The 21,740-nt window shown below is 53.0% G+C and overlaps 1 protein-coding gene and 1 long non-coding RNA gene across 3 annotated transcripts in view; both read right to left on the bottom strand.

The window, feature by feature from the left end:
* RBM19 (RNA binding motif protein 19) overlaps positions 1 to 8,236 on the bottom strand; it is a 52,283-nt gene extending 44,047 nt beyond the window's left edge. Inside the window, exons 1-12 of one of the 2 annotated variants that reach the window (XM_064727033.1) lie at positions 8,133 to 8,236; positions 7,291 to 7,473; positions 6,777 to 6,899; positions 6,552 to 6,590; positions 5,791 to 6,004; positions 4,428 to 4,684; positions 3,900 to 3,974; positions 3,583 to 3,661; positions 2,868 to 2,939; positions 1,730 to 1,930; positions 1,065 to 1,195; positions 616 to 737 (exon numbers count right to left, since the gene is read on the bottom strand). In XM_064727033.1, the coding sequence (XP_064583103.1) occupies positions 616 to 737; positions 1,065 to 1,195; positions 1,730 to 1,930; positions 2,868 to 2,939; positions 3,583 to 3,661; positions 3,900 to 3,974; positions 4,428 to 4,684; positions 5,791 to 6,004; positions 6,552 to 6,590; positions 6,777 to 6,899; positions 7,291 to 7,473; positions 8,133 to 8,168 (1,532 nt within the window). In that variant the 5' untranslated portion in view covers positions 8,169 to 8,236. The remainder of the gene's footprint in view (positions 1 to 615; positions 738 to 1,064; positions 1,196 to 1,729; positions 1,931 to 2,867; positions 2,940 to 3,582; positions 3,662 to 3,899; positions 3,975 to 4,427; positions 4,685 to 5,790; positions 6,005 to 6,551; positions 6,591 to 6,776; positions 6,900 to 7,290; positions 7,474 to 8,132) is intronic. The other variant, XM_064727034.1, reaches the window with a different exon arrangement.
* A 6,663-nt stretch (positions 8,237 to 14,899) lies between these two features.
* LOC135454401 (uncharacterized) lies at positions 14,900 to 15,888 on the bottom strand. The gene is made up of 3 exons (XR_010442106.1): positions 15,735 to 15,888; positions 15,128 to 15,344; positions 14,900 to 14,966 (listed from the first exon to the last, which is right to left on the bottom strand). It is a non-coding gene; the product is annotated as an uncharacterized LOC135454401 (long non-coding RNA).
* Between the last annotated feature and the right edge of the window lie 5,852 nt (positions 15,889 to 21,740).

Genomic DNA, 21,740 nt, shown 5'->3' with positions numbered 1-21,740 from the left:
AGCAGGCAGGGTGAAGGGAGAGGGAAAGAAGGGTGGAAGACCCCTAGGGAAGGGACATTTAACAGATATCACATCACTGGAGAGCAAACAGAAGGTGTGCAGGCAGTGAGCTCTGCTTCCCCACACCTCACTGGCCACAGCTCTGCAGCTGAAGTTCAGGTTCTGCCTCAGAGGAACACACCTTTCCAACTGGTTTCCTAAACCATGCAAACCCCTTGCTTGCAATTCCCTTTGCACCCTTCTCCCTTCAAGACAGAAAGTATCAGCCACTTCTTTCACAGTGATTTGTCACACAGCGAGAAAAAGCCTCTACAAGCTCTAGAATTACAGGTGGCCAAGCAGAGGAGAAAGGTTCAACTGATCTGAAACCACCCCCCTGAAGAATTACAGTACCAGACTAACTCTTATTAGAGAAGGAACTCCCACCAAAGCCATTCAAACCTCTCAATTCCTGCTGCTCACTGAGCTGCTGCAGCTACTTGGGCAGAGGAGTTGGGGAGGTGAGAGATAAAGGAAACAGAGCTGCACAGCAAATGCTTCACCAGCTCTGGGAATTTCTGCACCCCTTTGAAGGTCCCACATGCATTCCTGGGAATCTGGCAGCTTGTGTGGTACCTGGCACTGTTGGCTTTGTCCTTGGCCTCTTTGCTCTTTTTGTAGGAGGAAGATTCGTCTGCATCTCCATCTTCCACTTTTTCCTTTTTGATGGTAGAGGGTAAAAGATGCATCATTCTGCCCTGCAAGACAGGAAGGAGAGGTCCAGCAGCTCTGGAATAATCCACATGGAGGAAATTTCCTGGCACCTTTCCCAGTCAGTGGAAGGAGGGAATTTTCCTTCCCAAAGGAGCCACAACTGCAAGTCAAAGTGGCTCTGAGACAGACTCAGAGCTCCTTCCCCACCTCTACCAGGATTTTGGTGTCTGAAAGCTGCTCAAACCAAGCTACTCTACCAAAAGAACCTGCAGGGAACCCTCCAACCCTTTTTAACAAATCCCAGAAGCAAATTCTCAGCCACATCCCCACCAGCTGCACTCCAAAGCAGAGGAAAAGCATCAGAGCTGTACCTGGAACACCTGCCCATCCAGCTCTGCCAGGGCCTTCACAGCATGCTCAGGGATCATGTAGGTGATGAAGGCAAATCCTTTGGGTTTCTTGGTGAGTTTGTCAATGGGGAAGTGGATCTCTGAGAGGGGTCCTGCAGGAGGCAAGGCTTGGTGGTCACAGATGTCCCTGAACTGGCACCTCCCAGACACAACCAGGGATGAGGGGAGCAGCTCTGGATGGGTGGGGAGCCACCAGCCTGGGCCAGGAGCTGCAGAGGGACAAGGAGGGCCCAACACAAGCAGCCCAAGGTCTCTGACAGGTGACACAAACCAGGCAAGCTCTGAGCAGCTCCCTTCACCTTCAGTCACATCCACAGCCTCACCCTCTCTGCCCCAGGATGCCAAGAGAACCTTAAGTGTGTTTAATTTGGAAGTAGAAGAGGGAAACTTCAAATTTACACCCCAAGTTTGGGATGCCAAGTGGATCTGAAGGGTTCACCTCTAACCTGCAGGGAGCCTCCTGCCAAGCAGGCTCAAATTATCACACCAGAAAATAAAGATGTGGCAGCTGGGCCATGTCCAAAAGATGTGGGGCACAGAGCTTTGTCCATCCCCACCCAGCAGGAAAACCTCTGGACAAAGGAAAGACATTGCCCTGCAAGTTCCAATCCTTGGCAAACACTCACCATACTTTGAAAAGATCTTCTCCAAGTCCTCCTCAGTGCTGGTAAAAGGCAGATTCCTGACAAAGAGCCTCCCTGATTCAGACAGGTCCTCTTCCTCCTCATCATCCCTCAGTGTCCTCTGCCAGGGCTGGTGCTCAGGTTTTGCTGGAGCAGTTTCTTTTGGGGTGTTCCTGCACCGGGACACCTCCACACAGCGCCCACCTGACCCCAAAGAACACAGAAGGAGTTGGGTGCCTCCCAAGGCCAGGAGCAAACAGCACCCACATGCAAATGATGCCTTGAGAGGCTGCCCAGAACACAGGCTAGGCAGTGTTAAAGGAATAAAGCAGGTATTTAAATAAAAGGCCTCCAAAGGATACACCTTGGGCTGTACAAGAGCCTGGCCAAGGCTCCAACCTCGGGTCATGGAGGTTTCACACTTTTATAGGTTTTGGTCCATTCACATATTGGGGTTAATTGTCCAATTACACCTTATGTTATGAAGTCCCATCCTCCCAGATTGCTCTCCTCAATTTGCTGCTCTTTATACTTTTTGGACCTGAACTGGAAAAGGATTGTTTTGGCTAACTAAACTGTGAGGAGAACTTGCTAACACTTGATATGAAGTTCAGAGTTATAAACTAATGCAGTACATAATCTGGATAACGTGAAAGCTAAAGCTTAAGGCATCACAAAGAATCCAGGGTTAGACACAATTACAGCCCCACAGGCTCTGAGCAGGACTCAAAAATAAGGAGGAGGTAGGGACTGTAAGAGTCAGTCATCATAAAAATCAGGGTATCAACCCCAGCCCTCTTTCCTTTCAGAGCCCCAGCTGTCTGTGCCAGCCCACACAATATCTGCAAACAGAATTTCAGGAGTTACTCCAAGGGTTAGGCCAAGCCCAGGGCTGCAGCCCAGCCTTGCAGCACTGTCTGTACAAAGCTGCACCCCAGCACTGTTAGTTTTACCCCAACAAGAACCACCTCAAGCACAGGGGCGAAACACAAGGGCCCCAAAACCCCACCTGGTTTATCCCAAGGAACAAACCCCCCCATGTGCCTGGGAAAAACTCCAATCACAGCAGCCACTTGTGCAGGGAACACTCGAGCAGCTGAGCTCCCAGGCTGGAACAAGGAGGAGAACAAACAGCCCTTACCCAGGAATTCTTTTTTCCGCTTCAAGGCCCTTTGCATTTCTGCTTCACTCTTCAAGTCAACAAAGATGTAACCTTGGAGGAAGGGAAGGTTCAGCTGAGCATCATGTGGGGAACACACAGAGCCACTAATTGGGTAATTAAGGGTGAATTGGGCTTGCTTTAATATAGATTCCTATAGGCAGAGCATTCAGCTCCCATGGAAAGTTTCAATCCAGCCTGGAAATGATGTCAGACTGCCTTTTCAAAGCTTATTCTTTATATAAAAATCACAAAAACTTTACTTAGCAGCTGGAGGAGGCTTTCACAGGTGCCTCTGAGAGCAAATAAAAGGTGAATGCTGAAGGCAGTACCTCTGCACACAGCAAAGCTCCAAGGACCTGCTCCCACAAATCAGCACAGTGTCCTGGGCTGCTGCAGCTACCCCAGGGGAACAGGCTTTTCCTTGGCATGGGTTGGGGTGTTTAGAATAAAGTTCTGGATGCAACTCAATAAAAAAAGCTCCTGCTGCTGCTCCAAAGGGAGCACAGCCAACATTCCCCCGCCCAGGGCATCCTGTGGCCAGCAAGTAGGGCAGGAGAGCTGCAAAGTCACAGAAAGGTCTCCAAGAATCAGGCCATGAGTAAGGAATGTGGAAATGCAGGCTAAAAGAGCAGAGGGGTGACCAACAGATCCCCTAACTCACAGATCCCACCCCTCTTCCACACACAGCTCTTACCTGAATTCTTCCCCTGGCCCTTTTTCCCCATCCTGATTGCCACTGGCTTCAGAGGGAAGAAAAAATCCCGAATTTTTTGCTGTGGGAAGAATCAGAATTGTTTGAATAATTCTCAGATACAGAAAGCAGCAAGTTGCAGGCTTAGATTTTTACATATAAAACATCCAGATCTATGCACAAAGACAGTTCAGAAATTCCCCTGATCACTCACAAAGGCCTCAAAGGAGTGAGAAGTGAAAGGTTTCTGCAAACATCTTGCAGAGGTACATTCTGAGACACCCCTGAGCCTCCCTCCCCAGCTGGGAAACCAAACTTGCCTCAGTGATGTTGGAGGGAGCCCCACGGAGTTTCACTGTGAAGGGAGTGCTGGCTTCCCCTGAGCTGGCCTGGCTCTGCACAGAGGAGGAAAAAAAGGGAGAAAAAGCTGAATGAAAGAACAGAAATCACAGCACAACCAGCTGGGCTTGGCCAACAAACAGGAGGCTGAAGAGTGGCAGGGAATATCAGGAGATGGCACAGCTGCAGCAGCCTGGGGCAGGAGGTGCCAGCTGAAGGAGCACTGCCATGAAAAGCTGAGTTCTGCTTTTCCAGGACAGCATTTCCTGGAAAAAAGCCTCTGAGAAGGGCACCAGCAGCACTTAACTGGAAGGCCCATCTTTGGGAATTTAGTCAGCCCTGAGGGGATTCAGTGAAATTTGTAAATGGGTCACACCAAGGAGGCCAAGAGAGCTGGTACCCAGTGGGGCCTGCAGCTTCCCAGGCTGTCAGCTCATTCTGCAGGACTGACAGACACCTGCTATCCACAAAGCTGCTGTTCAAAGAAGACAAATCTAACCCAGCTGTACCTCTGGTGTGGATCCTTTTTTCTTCTTCCCCACTGGTGTTTTTGGCTCTGTTTGTTTGGCTTTTGGCTTCTCCTTTTTCTCTGTGTGTGTTTCTGCAATGCCTGAATCCTCCTCAGTCTCACTTTCCTCCTCTTCCTCAGTCTCTGTTTCTTCCTCTGTACTGGATGAGGAGGAAGAATCCTCCACCACTTTAGATTTCAGGTAATCCATATCTGAGAGGTCTTTGCTGGTAGCTGCCTTCTTCCCTTCTTTCTTTCCTGGCAGAGAGGAGAGAGCAGAGAAGTTTTATTCACACAGATGCTGCTGCTCTCCCCCCAGGCCAGGAAAAAGCTGAGAACTGACACAATCATGGCCATCACCTCCTTATCCTCCACCTTTTCCATGGGAAAACAGCAGAGCAATTTCATCTTGGCACTGCCAGACTGACAGCCTGGACTTCAAAGCAACAGTTCATGTATAAAACATGTTAGAAAAGGGTTTTAAGTACTCCAAGACAAAGTATTTTGTCACAATTTTAACTAAATACCCCAAGCAGGCCTCAGAGAAGGGTTTGAAGTGTTTGGTTTTACAGGGAAAAGGACACAATCACACCTGGATTTGAGTTACCCAAGGAGAGATGAGGAGCAGCAGGGAAAACATGACCCACTCCACCAGAACAGATAAGGAAATCCCATGGAGGGAAGGAGGGAGGGAGATAAAAAATCTTTATTTTCTGGTGTGATCATGTGAGCCTCCTTGGCAGGAGGCTTACTGCAGGTTAGAGGTGAACCCTTCAGGTCCACTTGACATCCCAAAACTTGGGGTGTAAATTTGAAGTTTCCCTCTTCTGCCTCCAAATTAAACACATTCAAGGTTCTCTTTCTCCCTCTGTGGGAGCAGGGACACTGCATCCTAAATTCCACACTGAGTCTTCCGAATGAAGCCACTGCTCCAGATTTGCTCTTTGGAGCCAAGGCACTGACCCCTGTCCCTTCACCTCAACCCTGGCAGGCCAAATTTCCAGAAACATCCATCAAAGGCACACCAGATCAGCTCCCAGCCACCCACAGGTTCCTAAAGCACCAAAACCACATCCAGCCCTGGAAATCCTGGAGATGAAAGGGCTGAAAGAAGGAAAGCACTCCAAGGAAAGCTGCAGATGTTTGTGCTGTTACTGCTCCCTAATGACACAAATGACACACAGGGAAAGCACAAATGGCACCCCCAAATATCTGCATTTGCCACAGCTCCCCAAATTTGGGGAGACACCCAGGCATTCCCAGCGCAAAGAAAGGTGAGAGCCCACCCTCCTGGTGGCACTGAGTCCAATGCTGTCCCTCCCTGTGACAGGACACAAGCAAAGGGTGACAGCTCCCTCAGGTACCTTTACCCTCCTCCTCATCTTCAGAGGGCTCATCCCCACCCTCACTCAGCTCCTCAGACTCATCTGAATCAAAGTTCAGGTAATCAGATGCTGCTGCTGTGGCTGATTTTCCCTTCTTGGGCTCCTCTGCCAAAGTGTCATTGGCCCAGGTGGCCACCTGGGACCTCTTCTGGTGAACCACCAAGAACTCCTGGAATGTTTTATCTTCCTTCAGCTGAGGGGGAAAAAAAAGACAAGCTGTGAACAGAGACTCATAGTGAATCTGAAATCCAAGATATCACCTTGTTTCCAGCAGTGTGAAACCAAAAACCCCTTAAGGGGAGCTCAGTTTTCACTGACAAGGTGAGTAAAATCTTCTCAAGGTGTTTCACTCCTACTCTTTTTTTATAATTGGTGTTTAGAAAGTATCTTAAAGAGGAAAAAAAAAAGAGAAAACAAGGAGAAAAGAAAAATGGAGAAAAAAGGAGGAAAAAAAAAGGAGGAAGCAAAAAAAAAGGAGGAAAAAGAAAAAAAAAAGGAGGAAAGTTAAATGTGACACAACTCAGATATGTTTAAATCCCAGAACTGCTGAAACAGAGCAGACCTGGGTGCAGTGTGTGCACACAGGAGTAGCTGACCATAAATCCCCATGTTGGGGTTGTTAAAATGATTTTTTACAACAGAACTGGGCTGTCCCAGCCTGAATGAACAGCGTGGGAAGCAGGACAGAAGGAACTATTCAACAGCAAGAATACAGGGAAAGCAACCCAACCTCAACTCACCTCCTTTAAGTTATCCACTGGATCTTTCTTCTTTTTATCCTTGGGGAAAAAACCCAAAAAGGTTTATTAGAAACACAGGCAACTCCAGGTAACCCAACAGCACAGGGAACAGAGATCCTGAGGCAGAAAATCAGCACCAGGACTCCAGAATCTGGTGTCTGCTCTGTGCCCTTCCCCACAGCCCAGGCCCCCTTCTGTGGCACACAGGAGTCAGGCAGGACTCACCTTCTTTGTGCCTGCACTTGCCAAGGGCTCCTTGCTCTGCTTCTCTGGGGCAGGAGCCTTCTGAGAGTGCTTGCTCCAGGCTTTGGGTTTTGTGGGGTCACCAAAAGACTTGCACAGCTCCACCTGGAATGAGTCAGGTCTGTAATTAAACACAGGGCTGTAATTGCTGGGTGACTTCACTCAGGAGTTACTGAAACCCTGGTGGGATGGAGGGAGGGTGCAGGAACAGCTTTTAAAAGCACAGAGCTACAAATTCAATCACCATGGGAGAGGCAGCAGTGCACAGGCACACCATCCCAGGATGGCAAGGGGCCTTTAAAGTGCCCCCCCTGCCATGGCAGGGACACCTTCCACCATCCCAGGTGCTCCCACCCCCATCCAGCCTGGCCTTGGGCACTGCCAGGGATGCAGGGGCAGCCCCAGCTTCACTGGGCACCTGTGCCAGGGCCTGCCCACCCTCCCAGAGATGCCATTCCTTAGGAATTTCAGGGACTTATTTCTGGAGATAGCTCACTGTGACTCTGGAAGTGTCAATGAAGCTTTTGTTGAAGTGGTTCAGGGCAGTTTGAGCCTCATCCTCAGACTTGTAGCCAATGAAGCCGAATTTCCGGAACCTTCCATCCTTGGTGTACTTGAGGCAGCAGTCAGTGAGTGTGCCAAAGGCAGCAAAGAGCTTCCTGAAACGCTCCTCCTTCATCTGGGAAGGAAGGGAGGGAAGCACAAAGGGAAATCAGCCCCAGGGAGCCTCTGAGGACAAGTCCAACCCAACATATTCTGTCTCAAAGGGCTCCTGGAAGGCTGCAGGAAGCACATCGTGAACAAACCCCCACTTCAGCCACCAAACCCGGTCGTGTTCCCCCCGAATCCACGCGTGGGGATGGGGAACACGTGGGATCCTGCTGGGCACAGAAACAGGGCGGGATCGTGCCGGGCACAGGAGCATCGAGGGCACCGGGACCCAACCCCGGGCAGCGAGAGGGGCACAGTGACCACAGCGATCCACTGCCCACCCTGAGGGGCTGCCGCCTGCCAGCCCATGGCCCTCACGCTGCTTCCTGCCCCTTCCTGACCCCTCCAGGAGCTCTCCCACCATCCTCCCCCCCGGAGTGTCCCCATGTTCCGCATCCCAGCACTGACCACGACCCCTCATAGCCCCTTCCCCCAGGGACATCTCGCCGCTCCTCCTCCAAAACCTCATCCTCCCACCACTTAAGATCTTCTCTCCCGGCGGGTCTCCCCGCTCTCCCCCATCCCCACCACACACTCCTCTCCCGGTGCCTCTCCCTGCCCCGCATCCCGCTCACCCCGCAGCGCCCTCAGACTCATCCCAGGCCCCGGCACCGCACAGAGCCTCACCCCATTGGGGAGATTCTTCACGATAAGTCGCGACATGGCAGCGAAAGAGACCAAAGACAGAGCACTCAAAGCCGCGCACGCTGCCCCATGGGCGCCGCCATAGTCTCCTGATCACGTGGTCTGCGGGCGGCACCGCGCATGCGCAGGGCGGGACCCGGATGTTGGTCCTTAGCAACGGCCCCTTAGCAACGGGGCCTGTGGGGCTGGGGGCGGCGGGAGCATCCATGGGGTACCAGGGACAGTGACCGGAGGCGAGAGCAGGCGGGCAGGGTGAGGAGGGGGTGAGCACCCCCGGGTGTCCCCACAGAGCCGGCTACAGCCTCCCGGCCCGTCCGCGCTGCTCCGCGGGGCCGCAGGAGGGAGCTCCGCGCCCGCCGCTCCCGGGTCCAGATATGCTGAGTTTGCGGGGCGATGGCGCAGAGAGGCTCGATGTCACCCCTAAAAGTCATGCGGAAGGGGGACAGAGGGTCTAGTCCAGGGAAACTCTGGATCTCTGGATGTATTCAAGGTGTCAGGTTGGACGGGGCTTGGAGCAACCTGGCATAGCAGAAGGTGTCCCTGCCATGGCAGGGGATGGAGTGAGATGAGCTTTAAGGTCCCTTCAAATCCAAACCATTCTGTGATTGTGTGAATAAAGATTCTCTCCAAGGAATGGCTAAATAACCCCACAGCCAGAGGATGCTGTGCTGTGAGAGCTCCAAAGGATCAAAGACAGCAAAAGTCATGGAATTGAAACAATCCCTGGAGGATTACTGAACAGTGCAGGATGAACACCATCCGCAGCCTCCTCATGAGGGACAGCTCCAATCTCTGCTGTGCCCTGAGGGAAAGCTGCAGTCATGCCAGTGGGAAATCAGGTTGGATATTGGGAAAAGGTTCTTCCTCCCAAAGAGGGGCCAGGAGATGGACTCTGTGATCCTTGTAGGTCCCTTCCAACTCAGTATTTTATGCTTCCATGATCCATTGCTGGAGGCTGAGCAGAATTGTTCTTGAAGCATCTCCTCCTGATCAGAGCCCTCAGTCCTGTCTTACACCAGCTGGAAATCCAAATTACACCAATCCAAATTACACCATTATTCCCAGAGGAAGATGCTGGGGACAGCTCTGAGCTCCAGCACCTGCCCTCACCCTCTCTCCCCACGGTCTGGAGTTACCCCAGGGGTCACTGGGGCAATTCCAGCCCCTCACAGCCTCTCCTGGTGCCCTTGGAGGCTGCTCCTGGTGGCTGAGCCCGTCCCAAAGGCTGAAGGCAGCAGGGACACAGGGCAGGAACAGTGTCCTGGCAGGATGGGGTGCAGCCCCTGCTCTCAGCAAGGGAAATGCATTTTCCAGGAGGCAGAGCAGAGACAAGGCCAGGCTCAGGGCAGGGGGAGCAGGAGGCAGTGTGTCACTGTACTGTGATATTTTATCAAAAACCCCTTTGCCACTATTTCTTCTCCTGGGAAGCTGGGAAGCTTCAGCTTCTCCCTGTTTTCCTGCTCTGGAATGTGATTTGGAGAATTGTTTACCCAGCATGTGAATTGTTTTAACTTAATGACCAATCCCAGTCCAGCTGTGTTGGGACTCTGATCAGTCAGGGGTTTTTATTATTCATTCTTTGCCAGCCTTTTGATGTGTCCTTTCTCTTTGTTTAGTATAGTTGTAGTATATAATTTCGTGTAGTACAATATAATATAATAAATATAATATAGTATAATAAATATAATAAATATTATATTATATGATAAATATAATATAATATACATGTAATTTAATAGAGTATCATATAATATAGTAATAATGTAATGTAATGTAATGTAATATAATATAATATAATAATCAGCCTTCTGAGAACTTGGAGTCAAATTCTCATCTCTCACCTCGTCCTGGGGACCTCACAGCAGTGGGGATGCCATCAGTGCCCTGCTCAGAGTGCACCCCACAGCCCTGATGGAGGTGGCAGGGGAGCTGCTCCTCTGTCCCCTCACAGGGCTGTCCCTGAGGTGTCACAGCACAGGGACACAGCTCCCTCCCCCCTCGCCCTCTGCTCCTGCCTCGTCCTTGGCCACCAGGGCTGTCAGGGCTGTCACTTGCCACGAAGGCTGGCACTGACAGGACCCTCACGCCATCACTAACGCATCCAGACCTTGCCCTTGTCACTGCTGTCCTCTCCGAGACACTTGTCCCCTGTCACCCTGCCCGTGTCCTCCTCACCTGCTGCATGCAGCTGGCAGCAGTGCCCACGCTGCCCAGACAGGGCTGCCCTTGCCTGTTCCTGCATGTCCTTGCCTGTTCTGCCTCCTGAGCCATGGGCAGGATGGATCCTGCCTGTGTCCAACCCCTCTGCTCTGGGCAGGTCCCCACTCCCACCACAGCTGCACCTGCAGCCCCCTCGTTGCCCTTTCTGCAATCAGGGGTGATTTTGCCCATGTGGAATTTTGCCCACAGTTGCTGCAGGTGTGACCCCTGAGGATGCTCAGGATCAGAGAGAGATCTCTCTTCTCACTCCCAGCAGTGCTTACCTGAGACCAGGCCAGGTACCCACTGACTCTTGCAGAGAATGTGGCCAATCCTGGTCTCACTTAATTGCAAACAACTGATTTTATCCCTCCCCTGTACATGCAAAGCTGCAGTACAGAAGCACAAGATTCACACACGCCAGGTTCAGGTTTGATTTCCTTTGTGGGTTCTGCTCCTCAGGGTGGGTCAAGATTTTAAGTTTGCAAATGTAAGAGTGGGAACACCCTTTTTCTGGAGAGCTGGGGATTTTAAGGGGATCAGAGAGATAAGGGATCTACCCCTTCAGCAGGTGGTTGTGCTGCACCATGGAAGGTCCTTCCCCAAGGCAGGCTCAGTTCCAGCCTGAGATCCCAGCCCTGGGAACGAGGGAAACTGAGGCCCTGAGCTGAGAAGGCTCAAAGGAGATTTTTGGAAAGTTCCCATTGCTTGAATGGCTGCTCTGAAGATCATCCTTAACCCTTCTGCTGCTGGCACAGAGCACAGGCAGGGGCCAGACCAGGCACTGGAGAGCCAGTGTGGAGGTTCACTGGGGCAGGTCACCCACACATGCTCTAGAACAGAGTCCAAATAAATGATTTGGGATGTTTTTCCCCATGGGAATGATTGTCTTTGATGGCGACAGTGTGAGGCACTGTGTCCCAGTGTCACTGTGTGTCACCTGTCCCCACAGCAGTGCTGGGGTGGCTGCAGGTGGCACCTGGGTGGGCAGGGAAGGAAAGGCCTGTGCCAGGCTTTGTTTCCTGAGGTGCCTGAGAGCAGCAGGAGGCAGAGGGTGACTGGGAGGTGACAGGCCCAGCAAAGGTGACACATCCTCCCCCAGAGAGAGCCCCACGTCTGTCTGCTGTCCCCACACTCCATGCTGGGGCACCCACAGACTGGTGGCAGGGTGCGGATGAAAACTGTCCCCTCTCTCTCACTCTGCAGACACACGCTGGGCACAGAGGGGCACCAGAGCAGTGTCAGACAGTGCTAAAGAGCAGGGCTCAGCTGGCTGTGAGCTGAGCCTGCAGCCAAGGAACTGAACTTTGCCAAGCAGGGCACCACGGGGTCAGGGCCATCTTTGTGGGCAGAGGGACAAAGGGACCTTGTGTTGTGCTCTGGGTTTGAGGGCACCAGGGGGAAAAGTGCTACTGAGGAGGAGAGGAAGAAGAGAAAGGAGCTGCTGCAGAGCCTGTCTGCCCCTGGGTGGGAGAAGGCAGAGGTCAGCTGCAAATGTGGTGTTTGGAGAGCTTCTCTCTCTCTGTGCCCAAAGGGGCACCGGAGGTTCCCCCTGACTTCTCCAGGTGCCACACATGCCATGGCAGCATGAGTGGCAGCAGCAGAGCTGTGACCCCGAGCCAGAGCAGCCCCTGTGCTGTGCTGTCCTGCCCTGGCCAGCCTGGCAGTGCCAGCCCTGTGAGAAGGACGAGCACAGCCCCGGGGTGTCCTTCATGCCTGTCACATCGGGGCAGCCTCGGATGCTTCTGGAGGTGGACAGGGAAGGTAAAAATCCCTCTGAGCTGGGGTCACCTTGGCCCTGACAGACTCCCCCATGCCAGGCAGCCTCTCTGGAGCTCACAGGATGCTGCTGAGCAGCTCTGGGGGCTGTGGGGGTTCTCAGTGTCCCCACACCCCTCCATGGCAGAAAGCATGGGAGGTGCTCGGTTTCCTCGGCACCCAGACTTCAAGTCCTTCTCTTTTCTTTGAGATGTGGGAAATGAGTGAAATTCTGCCTTGGGGGTTACTGCAGAGGGCTGTCACCTGGCTGAGGACCTTCCACTGACTAAATTCACCCACAGACAGCAGCAAGTACAGGGATGAATGGGATCAGCAACACTCACAGCCTGCTTTTGGTGTGCTGGCCCTGCTTCAGTGGGTACCATTATTTTAATAACAGCACCACAGGAAATGCTCCCTGAACCTCCTCAGTTTTGCTGCTGGAGATGTTAAATTTTGAGAGGGGAGATGGCCAGAGACTCCTTGTATGAGCAGATTGTCCTCACAGTCCTGAAGGAAATAAAAAGCTGCTTTAAAGATAGAGCTGGTGCTTGGAAAGGCAGTGCCTGGGACACTTGTCCCTGCTGTGTGCTGCACAATGGAGCCAAGGGAGGAGGAGGAGGAGGAGAAATTGCCCTTCTGAAGGGCTTCATCCCTGGGACTGTGCCCACCTGGCCTGCCAGACCCTCTGCTAAGGGACAGGATGCTGTCCTTGCCTGAGGGTGTGACTGCTGCAGTGTCACTGTGGGCAGCACAATTTGGCTTCCAAGCACACCTGCCCTCACCTGAACCTGCAGCTAAGGGACAGGCTGGGAGTGTGTCCATGCTCCTGCTCTCTGCCCTCTTTTTTGGTGGAGATTGTGCCAATCTTTCTTTTCAAACCCTTCCTGAGATCAGCAGATGGGGGAGAGGATGAGGAAGGGTAGGGGGGATTTTCCCCCTCACATCAGGCACAAACAAGCTGCTGATGCCACCTCCATGGCAGAGGATTCACAAAGGACTTGGAAATCCAGCTAATCCAAGTGCTTTGCATTACAGCAGCTGGGGAGCAGAGGTTAAACCCTGTCCACGAGCAATAATTAATTCATCTGCCAGAACAGCTAATGGGACCACACCTGCCCAGGAGAGGAGCCACCAGCAGAGCAAGCTCAGACCTTCCTCCTCTCCCTCTGGAGCAGTGCATGGTGCTGGCTGGCAGAGCTGAAGGAGCAGATCCACAAGGTCAAATCCCTCCTGGCATCACTCTCCCCATCACATCTCCCAGCAGAGCCTTCCATGGTTCTCCAGAGGGGATGGGCTGGATTTGGCACTGAGCACACACAAACTGCCAGGACTGGGGTGGGATTACAGCTCTCTCCTGACCCCACCTAAAGCTGGGGAGATGTTGGCTGTGCTCTGCCACAGCTGCAGCTGGCCCAGGCTGCTGCTGTCACCCACCCAGCACTGACAGAAAAGGTCCAGCTCATTTTTCAAGCTGCCCCAAGCAGGAGTTCCCTTCAGGCCCTGACAGACTCCCCATCCCTTGCTGAGGGGTGTGGATGGGACCCTCCATGAGGAGCCCAGGGAGAGGGATCTTCCTGCTGCTGCCCTTGCCTGCTTTCTCCTTCATCCATCACCCCTTCCACCGCCCTGAGTTTCCTTTATTTCTGTATTTTCGGGTGTGTGTGTGTGCAGATGGACTCAGGGGAGGGTCCAGGCAACAGCTGCCTTTGATCAGCACAACATGTGGGAGAGGGAGCACTCCAGGAATGCCGACTCCTGATCAAAGGTGGGAACGCAGTGACAGCCGGGACTTGGCAAAAACCCATCCCAGCTAATCCCTGCTGGGAGCTGGGGGTGGCCCAGGGAGCCACACAGGCACAGCCCCCAGCCCAGCAGAGGGATGGACAGGGGAGCAGGGCTGCTCCCTCTGCCCAGGGCTCTGTCCTCAGCAGGGTGTTGTCCTCTCTGCAACAAGAAATGAGATTCCCATCCCTTCCTTGGTTTCCCATTGTGGAAGGGGTTTTACAGCAACTTCTGTGAGCAGAGAGAAGTTTGAGAAGAGGATCCATGTTTACCCCTGAAAGAATTTTCTACCAAGGTTGTTGATATAGAAAACAAGAAAAAAGAAGGATAAATAAGAGAAACCTGCAACTGTCTATTCCAGTGAGCACTTTGTCTGTCCTGACCAATGAGTAAAGTGTAAACTTAGGAGTTTTGTGAGAATGTATAAAAAGCTGCAGGTGTTTTTCTCCAAGGATGCTCCATACAGGTGGATCAGCCCACAGGGAGAAGTGGTCCCTGAGCTCCTGCCTAGAAAGGGTTTGGATGCATGCTATAATAAAAACAGGTTTGAAGCCTTCTGAAGCCTTCTGATAATGGAGAGTTGCTTTGTATTGAGACTATTTCAACTACAACACTCCATCATCCCTGCTCCCACAAACCCTGCAGCTCCTCCCTGGAGAGGCAGCTGAAGGAAAAGAGGGGCAGTGACACCCTGAGACTTTTATCACCTCCAAAAAGATGGATGGACAGGTCATTTGTCTCTAAAATCAGCTGGGAGGAAAAGAGAAGACAAATCGGCCCCTCCTGCCAGACAGGCGGGCTGTGGGGACAGTGGGGACACAGCTCCCAGCCCTGCTCCGTGCCAGGTGTGATGGTGGCAGTGCAGGACACACACACAGGACAGCAGGGACACAGGACCCACACACACACACACTCACAGAGGACAGGGGGACACAGCTCCCAGCCCAGGTGGGTGGTGGCAGTGCAGGACAGCCCCGATGTGTGGGCTGTGCCCCGCTGCCAAGGATGTCCCGTGTCACCTTCCCTGCGGCCGCTCTTATCTCATCCCTCTGATAACGCGGGTGGGATCCCTGTCTGGAGGAGCAGGTGGACTCAGCAAGGCGTTTGTCAAACCCAGCCCCTCTCCCCTGCAGCACTCAGCTCTTCCCACCCCCAGGAGCACCCTCCATCCCTAGCGGCAATAATCCCACCCCGTGCCTGATGCTTCCCGCATCCCTCATCCTGCCCGCTCTCACCTTCCTCCTCCTCCCCGTGGCTGTTGGGGCTCGGCCGAGGCTCCTGTGCTATGGGAAGCTTTTAAAAGGGAAGCTTTTCCCCAGGGCCGATAAGGGCGGCTCCCTCGGGCTCACCCCGTGTCCCCGGGCGGGGTCACAGGTCGCTTCCTCGCCGGGCAGTGCCTGATAACGAGTCCATCACGGCCGGGAACACGGAGACAGCATTTATCAGCAAAGCCTGGGAAAATAAAGACATGGAAATGGTCCTGCAGCAGGCTGGGAGTCTGGCAGGGATGAGGCTTTTTTTGGGGTGGATGGAGAGTTTGGGGTTTGAGAGCTAATGGGAGTGGCACAGAGGAATTGGGGAGCACTGGAGGGTTGAGATCCCCCATGACCTGAGAGGCTGCGAGGGTGAGAGGGGATGGCTGAGCTAATGGACTCATTCAGATTGGAAAAACTCTGCAAGATTTTCCTTCAGTGCCACATTCACCCATCTCTTAAATTCCTCCAGCTTTGGGACTCCACCACTGCCCTGAGCCAGTGCTTGGCAACTCTTCCCAGGAAGAAATTTTCCTTAATATCCACACTAAATCTCCTCCAGTGCAACTCGAGGCTGTTTCCTCATTACCTGGGAGAAAAGAACAACCTCCACCTGGCTCCAGGCTCTGCTCAGGGAGCTGTGGAGAGCAGGAAGCTCCTCCTGAGGCTGAGCCCTCCCAGCTGCAGGAGACCCATTCCAGAGCAGGATAAGCAGCAGGCAGGGAATGAATAGGGTGTTCCTGTGCCAGACCCACAGAATATGGGGCTGGGTCTTCTCAAGTGAACCTGAAGGCTCCTTGGAAAGATTTGCCAGAAAAATGAGGTTCAATAAGGCAGGAGGGATGGTGTGAGCAGCACTGCCATGTAGCCACAGTCAAGTCCCAGCTCAAAGGGTTCACCTGCCAAAATATCCCCCACAAACCAAGATCCACAGCCCCCACTATGGCCACATCCTGCACCAAAGAGCAGGGAGGGAAACTGAGGCACAGGGAAAAGCCTGGTGACACAGCCAGGGTGCCACCACAGCCTCTCCTTGCCACACCTGCACTATTTGTGTTCCAGCACTAAGGACAAAACCCAAGGACCCTCCCTTTTGTGGGGGCTCTGGAAGTGGCCAGAGGCTTCCCAAGCTGTAAAATCAACCCTCAGCACAGGGATGGGGATCCATCCTGTGCTGCTCCATCCCATCCCATTATCCCATCCCCATCCATGGAAAGGAGTTTTGGAGAGGCAGCAGGGAAGGACAGAGAGCTGTGGCAAGGGAGGGGACAGCACAGGGCACTGCTCTGAGGCAGCACAGGGTGACAGGCCACCACTGACACCTCGGGAGGGCCACACTCGGTGACAGCAGCACGGGGAGGGCCCGATGTGACAGGGACAGCTGTGACTCAAGGCCACAGGGCAGCCCCCTCCAAGGACTTGTCACCTGCCCCAGCTGAGCTCCCTCCTCCTGCAGATGAATCTCACAAATGCTTTTCCCTCTCAGAGAGGCTGAGCAGGGGAATTGGCAGCACCTGCCCTGGCTGGGGATCAAAGCCTGTGCTGGGATCCCTGCACAGATCCTGGAAATGCCACGTGGGGGAATGCAGGGCACCCTCTCTCCTCAGTGACCCTCCCTGGGAGCAGCACACCATTAAAACAAGCAAGGCCAGATGATTTGTTGGCAGTTCCAGAGCTGGTCCACTTTTCTGGTTCCAGCCCCAAGGGATCAGGAATGGGCCCATCTCAGAGTGTTTCACACACAGTGCCTGGCAGTGGGGTGGAGTGGGATTTATTTGGGAATGCAGCACTCTGATACCTCAGCAGTGAGTTTGGGGAGTGCAGAGGTGGGACTGGAGCAGATTGTGGCATTCAGGAGGCAGATAAGGGAGAAATAGAAATTATCACCTGGCTTAACAGTCATTGGTTTGGAATTGTGGAATCATTAAAGTGGAAAAGGCCTCCAAGATCATCAAATCCAGCCTTCAACCAAACCAATTCTGGAATTTCAGCAGTTTTGGGGGCTCTGTTCTCTTTGTCCAGACCAGCATGGTTGGGTACCACATTGCATCTGCCTTAGCAGGGGTTTGGTGAGAGCAAACAGGATTTAGCAGCAGGTACCCCAGGGGAGGAGAAACCTCCATTGGTGCCTCAAAACCTGCAAACCTAAGGCTGCTGTGTCCCCTGGAGGATGATGATGATGAAGTCCATTTCTGCAGAGGGATCTGCCAGGCCCCACGTTTGCAAACAGAGCAGAATTCTCTGCAATTTTGTCCCTGTTCCTCTCAGCTCTGCACCAGCACTGGGAGGTGACCTTGAACTTGACCAGAACCCACACAGGGACTCCCCCCAAGCTGGAGAGCCCAGCAAGGACCCACAGGGGCCTCCCAATCTCCAGCTCATCCCTGTCAGCACCCAGCTGAGCCCCCAGTCCCTCCTGGGCAGGGTCCAGGGGGAACAGCAGCCACCCAACACCTCCATCTGCAGGGTCCCCTGCTCTGCTGTGCCACACACACCTGCAGGGACACTGTGGTGGGAAGGGGAGCTGTTATCACCCTCTGGGCACAGTGGAACATCACATTTGTCCCTCTTTCCCTTTGTCTTCCTGCCCCCACACCAGAGCACCCACCTGAGCTGGTGGGGCTGCCCCCACAGTGCTCCATCCTCCCCAGGAGCCTCTCCCTGGACACCTCTGGCACTTTATATCCCACGCTGGGATTCCTCACCGCTGTCGGGGGGATTTGAGTGTCCTTTTGTGCTGGGTGAAGCATTGCAGCAGAACAAGCCGTTCCAGAGCTCCAGCCCTCCTCCTCCTCCTGGGCTTGGCAGGCTCCTGCTGCTGTCACCATCCCCAGATGGTGACAAGTGGCACCAAGCCCCCTGCCAAGCCCAGCATCCATCTGGGGGCTGCAGAGGAGGCTCCCCACCCTGCCCTGGGCACAACAGAGGTGTTGATTTGGTGAGGTTGGCTCCAAGGATGCTCCACACAGGGAGAAGCTGCTGTGCTCCCTGAGCTCCTGCCTAGGAAGGGTTTGGAATTCCTGGAAGCAAATGCTGCCTGTGGGGGAGCACAGCGTGTTCTGTGCCCTCAGGCTGTTTTCCCTAAACAAATCCCTTGGTTCCAGCTCAGACACCACCTTGCTCCTCACTTCCACATGTCTGGCAGGAGCAAAGAGCCTCCCCCAAGCCCAGATTCCCCTCTGCAGGAGGAGCCTCTGTGCCTGCAGCAAAGCCTGGCTAGGAAACCAGCAGAGCCACCAAACCTCACTTTTAAAAGCTTTTTTTTAAATGTTATTTTACTTAAGGGTGGTGCTGCAACTGCAGCTTTGCCTCCTGCAAAGTTTATTTTCCTGCTGGCAAGGCTGGGTGCTGGAAGCTGCCAGGCAAAGGGGCTCTCCAAGCAGGGAACTACAAAGCAGGCTGACACCTCTAATGAATTACAGTAATACCAGCTCGGGGTGAACTCTGAAGTGCCTGTTTACACAATCACTGACCTCTGCTCACCCCTCCCTGGGGCCAGGCCCCCCCTCCTTGATGGATCACAGCTGAATGGAGGCAGCCCCCGGTGTTTATCATCTCCCAGCTCTGGGCAGGGAAGGAATAGCAGCGTTTCCTGGCCACCACTGACAGTTCAGTACCCAACCAACACTTGCCTTGCATCTTCCTTTGAAAATCCCAGTGTTGGTGGGAGGGCTGTGCCACAGGGATGAGGCTTTGGCAGCATCAGGCACTGGGACACACAGGCAAGGGCACTCATGGAGTAGGGACACCCCTGTGCCCTGCAGGGATGCTGCTCTTGGCCAGGAGATCCTCTTTGGGGCGTTATTCTGATTTTTTGCCATTTTGGCACAGGATTTTTTTCCGTTTTGCCCAGTCTCCTGGTGCTCAAAAGCTGCCAGCTCCTGGGTCCCATGGGTCAGGGACTGCTGCCTGTGACAGGAGGGATCTGGCAGGATCAGAGAGAGAACAGGTTCTTCAAGGGGCTCTGAGGTCCTGAGGGAAATGGGTGTTTAGATCAAGTGGGGTGAGACAAAAAAACTACAAAATCCAAAAATCCCAAAAAAGCAGCAAGTTCCTCCTGTCCCACCTGCAACACTTCCAGCCAGAGCTCCCCACGGCCACCACAGGCATCTCCCTCTGTCCAAATCAAATCTGATCTATGAGGGGCTGGAGATGTGTCCCCATCCCTCAGGTGTTCCCAGAGGGACACCCAGTCCTTGGGTGTCCTCAGCTCTGCTCAGATCTGAGCCTGGTGAGCACCACAGCCCTTCCCAGCCTTGGAGAGTGCCATCCTTCATCTCCAGATGGGCATAGAGCAGCACATCCATGGATAAGGGACCACATCCAAGATCCCCTCAGTGCCCTCTCCTGCCCTGTGCCAGGGTCACAGCAGTGCTGGGGGTGGGAAGCAGCTGCAGCATCACCAGAGACAAGGCAAGGACAGGGGCCATGGCTGTAACAGACACTTTTTATGAAAAATCCTTTTGCTGGGATTTTTTCTCCTGGGAAACCTCAGAGGAAAAGAAAAACAATGATTATCTGCTGCTGTGGAATGCAACAGATGGATCTTTGACTGGTCCATGTTGGTTGTTTCTAATTAATGGCCAATCACAGTCAGCTGGCTTGGACTCTCAGAGTCACAAGCTTTTATCATTCCATTCTTTCCTTTCCTTGCTTGCCTTCTGATGAATCCTTTCTCTATTCTTTTAGTATAGTTTTAATATATCATTTACTTTTAATACAATATATATAATAAAATAATAAATCAGCCTTGTGAAACATGGAGTCAGATCCTCATCTCTTCCCTGTGAGCACCACCACACCATGGCCATGTCCCAGCTGGAAAAGAAGAGTTTGTTGGGAGGATGCTGAGCTTGGAGCATGCAGTGGAGGCAGGGCAGCGCTGTGCCCTGTGCCACCATCCCCTGCTGCTCTCACACGTGCCTGTTTTAGCTCTGCACCTGGGGACTGCCTTTAATACAGCCAAGCTTTCCTGCTCAGAGCATGAGAACTCCAGGGCTGCTCCCTGGAGAGGGCACTTCTCCCTTTCCCTGCTTGCCCCCTGCCCTCTTCGTTTTGTTCAGAGTTATTTTTGGCTGTAAAAGCTTTTTTCCCTGCCCTTCCTCTGGCCCCCATCTCTCTGCCAGCCAAAGTGGCACTTTAAGCCTCCTGCCCACCCAACCAGAAAAATGGTGGCTGAGGCAGGGTAGAGTTAAACCTTTCCATCCTTCTCGAATCATTAACTGCCCATCAACTCAGCTGCCCAGAGAGGAGCTCTCAAAAGCCTCTGTGGGGACAACCTGCCCCCCACCAGGGGTTCATGAGGCCAAGGAGAACCACAACCCCCAAAGTGGGGTCTCACTCCACAGCTCCTTCCCTCCAGCACTACAAAATCCACTTGATTAATCCAGCACTGAAGTACCTGCAGCTGTAACTCCCCATCAGATATAAAATCCCAGCTGCACTCCCACCCAGAGCTGGGGGAACCAAGAAGGTCCCACCACAAAAAGTGACTCAAACCAGGGACTTTGTGCCACCAAACTCACTCACACAGAGCAGGGGAGGGACCTGCTGGCAGCCAGGGAGCCAAAGAGCAGGAGCCCAGTGACCTCCAGGTACCAAACCTCCCAAGCCTCTTTATTCCTTGATTGCTGCTGGAGGGATGGACACAGCAGGCATTGCTGGCTGCTCCCTCAGCATCCCAGAGGAGGCAGGTCCCTGTCGCTCACAGGGACCAGGACAGTGGCAGGAGGGTGCTGGGAGCCAGCAGCCAAACCACATTCAGGGGGAATAAGAAAATCCCAGTCCCAAGCAGGGATGAGCCTTTTCCTGCACAGGAAAATGCAAACACTTCCAAACCTCCCCATTTCCCAGGAAAGCAGGGTGCCTGTCTGTCACAGGCCCATTTTATGAAGAATCCTTTCCTTAGGATTTTTTCCTCCTGAGAAGCTGAGAGGCCTCAGGAGCAAACTGTAAACATTGATTATCTGCTGCTGTGGAATGCAACAGGTGCATCTGTGATTGATCTCATGTGGTTGTTTCTAATTAATGGCCAATCACAGTCAGCTGGCTCGGACTGTCTCTGTCCAACACACAAGCCTTTGTTATCATTCCTTCTTTTTCTATTCTTATCTAGCCTTCTGATGAAATCCTTTCTTCTGTTCTTTTAGTATAGTTTTAATGTAATATATATCATAAAATAATAAATCAGCCTTCTGAAACATGGAGTCAGATCCTCGTCTCTTCCCTCATCCTCAGACCCCTGTGAACACGGTCACACCTGTCCCTCCTCTCATGATGGAGCACAGGGCAGGAACTGCCTGCAGTTTGAGGAATTTTCAGAGCTCTAATGGTTTATCTGAGCGTCTGGGAGTGAAAGAGATTCTCAAAAGACACAAGGCCCATAAAAACCAGCAAGAAGAGGTGAACGCCCAGAGGGCTCAGCATCCTCCTCACACCAGCCAGCATCAGGAAACAGCACATGCACAGAGTTATTCCAGAGCTATTCCTGCTGCTGCTCCAGGGACATCTCATCCCCATTACCTCCAAGCCCTGGTGTTTAACACCCCCTGGCAGAGCCCTCTGCCTCCTGAGGCTCCCAGAGCCTGATAGTGCT

The sequence above is a fragment of the Zonotrichia leucophrys genome, chromosome 15 (genome assembly GCF_028769735.1).
Source record: "Zonotrichia leucophrys gambelii isolate GWCS_2022_RI chromosome 15, RI_Zleu_2.0, whole genome shotgun sequence".
NCBI classification, from domain to species: Eukaryota; Metazoa; Chordata; class Aves; order Passeriformes; family Passerellidae; genus Zonotrichia; species Zonotrichia leucophrys.
The sequence above is the reverse complement of the archived record's forward strand: the minus strand, read 5'-3'. Positions and strand labels throughout refer to the sequence as shown.